Here is a 5,369-nt window from a genome sequence, read left to right on the forward strand (position 1 = left end):
TTGAGTTTCAAGGGCAGAAAACGTAGCTGTGACATTAAAAAAATTCTTGGAAGTCTAGGAGGAGCGTTTCAATTTCTTTGTCTTAGGGTTGTCAGTATTTCGTAATTTCTTGCCACACAGAAAATGTCAACCGAATTTATGTCTTTGGTTGCTTGAGCTGTTTTATCAGCTGGTCCATCACACTGCACTCTACTATGAATGAGTATGACTGTGAAAATAAAATACGGATTAAGTTTGTTTCCATGTGTGTGTGGATCATTCGAACTAGCTATGGTTTCCGCACTATGTGTGTTACTATGAACTACGTATTTATCCGACTGTGTTTACTAGATAAACTAGTTCGTATGGGGCTTATAGCAGAAATCTACAACCGTCAAATCAACTGATTTTTCCACATACTTTTCTTCTTGTATTTGTTGTAGTAAAATTCAATGACAATTAGGTTAGAAAACAGACGTTATTCAATATTTGACTTCATGCGAACCACTATGATATGATTATTACTAAATAGTAAGAGAGATTAAGTGCACGAAACTGATAACGACGACAGTTTAGACAAACCACAATCTCTTAAATATTTGTAATCATATTTGCTCAACAGATTACATTTTGTTGACGAGTTTTTTGCACGTTAACACGTTGGTTAATTACCAATCTGTTTACTAGAAACGAATAGCGAACTGTTTTGCTACTGTGCCAGTTGATTATAGACTGTAGCTAGCGTGTAGCATTCAAGAGTAAGATGAAGTGCATTACACAAAATATTTTATCAAAGAGACGAAATCACTAAACTGAAGTCATCCGAAATAAATTAACTTACGATGACCGCTAAACGATACAAGAAAGTTCCACCAGAAGGAGGATGGGGTTTTCTAGTTCTGCTAGGATTGGCAATATTTTTGGTATGCATGCCTATACCGAAAGCGAAACAGATTTCCTGTTAATTCATAAATTAATCCATAATAGACGTTCACATTGGGAACATTTCCATCGTTAGCCCTAATTTTCGCCGAATTCCTAGTTGATATTGGCGAACGACCAGGTGCCATACCAATGTTAATGAGTTGGTATTTTGCGTCATTCAGTTGTGTTGGTAAGTTTCAATGACCATACGAAACTTTTATTTGCTAAGAAGCTAAACACCTAGGTTTGGTGACGAATTATTTCTTTAAAAAATTCTCTGTGCGAGCTGTTGCATTGTGCGGAGCCATGATATTTCTATCGGGTAGTGTTTGGGCAACATTTGCGAGGTCGATGACCGAATTGATATTCGCATTTGGTATTTTGGAAGGTATGGTTGTCATAATGAATCGAGTCCATAGCTCCACCAACGTAATGTCGGGTTTGTAGGTGCTGGGTTCGGGCTAATGATTTCTGCATCTTATTCTACATTCAATGCGTATTTTGTTAAACGACGCATAATGATGATGAGTTTTGCGCAAACATTATTCGGACTGGGATCGATGGCCTATCCACTCTTCGTCCAATATTTTATGGAAGAGTTTGGATACCGTGGATTCATGGCCATTCGGGCAGGTGTTCACGGTAATGTTATATTTGGTATGCTTGTCATGCATCCGGTTGAGTGGCACATGAAGAAAATACTAGACGAAGATGAGCGTTTAATGGAAGGTGACTGGGACATAATGGAAATTTAGGGAAAATATTTGATTGACTTTCTCAGACCAGGTAATTACGTCAACAAATATAGAAAGGGATTGTAACATTCAGGAAATGGTACCATTGAACGACAAAGACCAGAAAACTCAACAGATAGAACCAAGAGCATCGAAACCCAATTGTATAATGGGCTTATGGTAATTTGCGTTTCTTTTGGGGATAAAAGCTTAAATACGAAAAATTTTCCTAGGAAAGAAGTGGTCGATTTCTTGGACCTAACCATACTGAAAGATCCCATATACGTCAACATTTCACTGGGCATGTCGTTTGCTCTTTATTCGGATATGTCCTTTTTTGCCATTCAACCCACCTACCTGCTGAAATTAGGTTTTGATAAGGTCAGAAATATTATTCTTCTTCGGTACTTGATCAAGACTATAAAGTTCGATCGCCACTAGCCAACTGTAGCTCATATCATAGCTATTGGTGCGACGGCTGATCTAGCTTCTCGAATATTTCTTGCCATTTCAAGTTCCTGGATTCGATTGAAAGCAAGGGACATTTATTTCATTGGTGCTGCTTTGACCATTTTCACACGATTTGGTACGATTTGGAAAATAGAATTTGTAGGAATCGACAATTTCAATTCAATTCATGTTAAATATTCCACATGTTAAATCCACGTTACTATGCTCACACATACGTTCGTGACGTAGTGTTGTTCTCATGAAGGTTGTAAACCTTGGGGAGGTCACGCAGTTACAGATACGCGAATGGCACACTACAATTGGCGGTAATTTTCCAGATTTTCATACAACAAAATTATCCTGTAGTGATGATTGTTGTCGTCGTGATGTCTTTTTATATGTAAAATCATCAGAAGTGGTGTGTTCTCGCGTATCTATTAGAATGGCGATCTGCGTGATCCGGTTGGGTTGAAATTGTCGTTTCTTCTAATTATCTAAGAGTATCAAAGACAATTCAAATAGTTGTATGCAGGGCTCTTCCGTAATATTACTAAAAACATAATTTTACCCACAGTATTTTTGTATGTTAGCGAATTCCTGGGTATAGCAATAGTGACTGCTGTGATGGGCTTTCTACGAACATGGATTCATGTACCGTTACCACTTGTTTTTGGAGATTATTTGACCACCGAAAGGTTAAGTGTTACAGCGCTCAAATCAAGTAACATTGTCATTAAAAATGTTTTCCTTCTTTAGATTTCCCTCAGGCTACGGACTTTTCATGTTCATTCAAGGCATTATAATGTTCGTTTTTACTTTACTAGTCACAAAAATCGATGAATTGGTCAAAGACGATATGATTACCTTTCATTGCTTGGAATTGGCCATGGCACTTTGTGTCGTTCCGTGGGCTGTAGAATGGATCTGGATGAAATCGAAGAAAATATAAAAAATTATCTCACTGAAATCTCACTTTTGAGTGTTTAATTTTCTTCAGCTATTATTTGTCACTCATGTTGCCCCATAGCGACCACCTTCAATAGAATTAAATAATCGAATACGATAATTAAAATTTACACACTACACCGCGCTAATTAATGCATTTATTGATTGGCAATAAGTGCTATATGAACTGCATTCGATTTGAATACCTAGAATGAAAAGGTTAATTGAAGTGGAATGCAAGACAAAGTAACAAAAGAAGGGAACGATATGTGTTGCAATAGAAAATTATTTTTTGATTAATTAATTTGTTGATTCATTAGTGAAGCAATTAAATTATGCAGATGGAAAATACAAATAAAAGTATTGCTGATGGCTTGCAGTAAAATATTATCTCCTTGGATCCTTCCATTGGTTATGTACAGAAAGGCAGTTACTTCAAATTTAAATTATAGATAGAGAAGTTCATAAGTTGCCTGAAAATAAATGAACAAGAGAATGTAGATAATATTCCTGGTCTACCAATATAATTTTCCTTTAACCAACATTTTAAATCACTTTCACTTTACCATTATTAAACAATTGGCTTCAATTAAGGCTTTTTTAGCGAATGATCACATATCCATCTGTTATCGATAACGACGACAAAAATATTGACACGCTCTGGGTAATATTGTCCTTAATTCATGTAAAAAACAATTGAAGTACAAGATTTGAAATCAACAGATAAAAAAATACTTTGATCAATGGATGTAATAGACCTGATAATAATACTGGTCATATGCTAGCCGTCTGTAACCGGTTAAATATTGAATAGACCGTTTAAAAGAAAGTTGTTTCAACAAATATCAGTTTGTCTCATTCTCTGGCTCTGTGTTAAATGAAATATCACAGATCACAAATCACAAATTTCGTCGTAGAAGGACACATTACACTTATTCACACAACATATCGGCACTGTTGACATAAGTCATTGCAAGTGTGACGTCGACGGACAGCTGAGACTTCCAGCATTTCAGAATTAACCATTTTAATTACAATTTTTTTTAATAAGTGTGTCTCAGGTGCCTCTGAAACCTGCACATTTTACCAAATATGAGGGAAAACTTTGAGCTACTGGCGGTCTCCACGTAGTTGGTCTCCAAAAATAACTTTTTGGTCATTGGTTACTCTATAGAGTATTGTAGCTCTATTGCTAGAACTATTTATTAGCTTCATCTCTCAAGTATCCATGCCTCTATGACTGCTTGAAAATCACGTTTTTTCAACTTTAGCGTGTCTCTGCCGGCTTCACTTGCACTTATGGTACCAAATTTTGGTACAATTGTTATTAGAATTTCAGACACTATCGATTGAAACCACAACCAGTTTTCCACCACTCTATCTGACAGGATGGGCAATGCACCAATGTCACCGAATGAAAATCAAAAATTTTTGTGGAACCTTGTTGAGTGCTCCGAGCTGACTAGTAATATCCAAAAATATCAAAAGTGCATCGAAATGCTGCCGCACCGTGGCCACAATGCTTCACAGACGGCCACTGTCCCACCAGTATGGAGTCTCGGTATAGTCTCCAAACTAGGTACTGGAGGCAATATCAGATCATTAATCGTTGTGTCTATCAGTTTTAAGTCACAGATTCCCCATGGAAGACTTCAAAGTCAATGACTAATTTTATTTTAATTGGTTTTTAAATCATCCTGTTTTGGTCATTAGTTGTATTTAAGGAACCTCAGCTTATTAAGGACATACGTCACTCACGGATCCTACTTTAGGCAAATTTTGGTAAAATTTAGAGAAGCTTGTGAAACTAAACTGATCTCCTCATAAGAATACAATTTTGGTGGGTTTCGTTTGTTTCTTTCGTTTTATTTGTTCCACACGTATTTCACCACATAGAAGTAGCGTTTGTCTTTACGTTTCTTTAAAATACACCCTGGGTTTTCTACATAAACAGCGTATTATGACAGGCTTATGAAATACTGATAAATGGAAACTTGGCGCAAACGTTGTTGAATTAACAATGAATATGGTTCACTCATGAAATTTTATTGAACTTTTGAGATTTTCTTCACCTTACAAGATTAAATTAGATTCGATGTTTGGAGACGCCTCTATATATAGAGGCGTAATCTCAGATCTACGATCCCTTGTTTCCTACTCCAAAGCCTTACTCCTCCTATCACTGGGATTAATTCTTACCGAATAAGTCGTTAAGCAATCTTTAGGTAGCAGATCGTGGAGTTCGTGATACCAGAAGAGAAGGTGTTAAATCTGAAACCGGTTTACAGAGGACAGTACGTGAGGATATGTACACTAGTGTCAGGTGAAAGAACAGAC

The 5,369-nt window shown here is 36.6% G+C and overlaps 1 protein-coding gene across 1 annotated transcript; it reads left to right on the top strand.

Annotated features, from left to right (window-relative positions):
• The first annotated feature begins 657 nt into the window (after positions 1–657).
• On the top strand, positions 658–3,059 carry LOC119068913 (monocarboxylate transporter 1). Its single transcript, XM_037172776.1, has 9 exons — positions 658–902; positions 967–1,093; positions 1,148–1,291; positions 1,351–1,632; positions 1,685–1,817; positions 1,871–2,018; positions 2,079–2,223; positions 2,662–2,782; positions 2,844–3,059. Exons 1-9 carry the CDS (start codon positions 822–824, stop codon positions 3,034–3,036), a joined length of 1,374 nt encoding a protein of 457 aa, XP_037028671.1. The 5' UTR covers positions 658–821; the 3' UTR covers positions 3,037–3,059.
• The last annotated feature ends 2,310 nt before the right edge of the window (positions 3,060–5,369 follow it).

Source organism: Bradysia coprophila (assembly GCF_014529535.1).
Source record: "Bradysia coprophila strain Holo2 chromosome X unlocalized genomic scaffold, BU_Bcop_v1 contig_20, whole genome shotgun sequence".
In the NCBI taxonomy this organism is placed as follows: Eukaryota; Metazoa; Arthropoda; class Insecta; order Diptera; family Sciaridae; genus Bradysia; species Bradysia coprophila.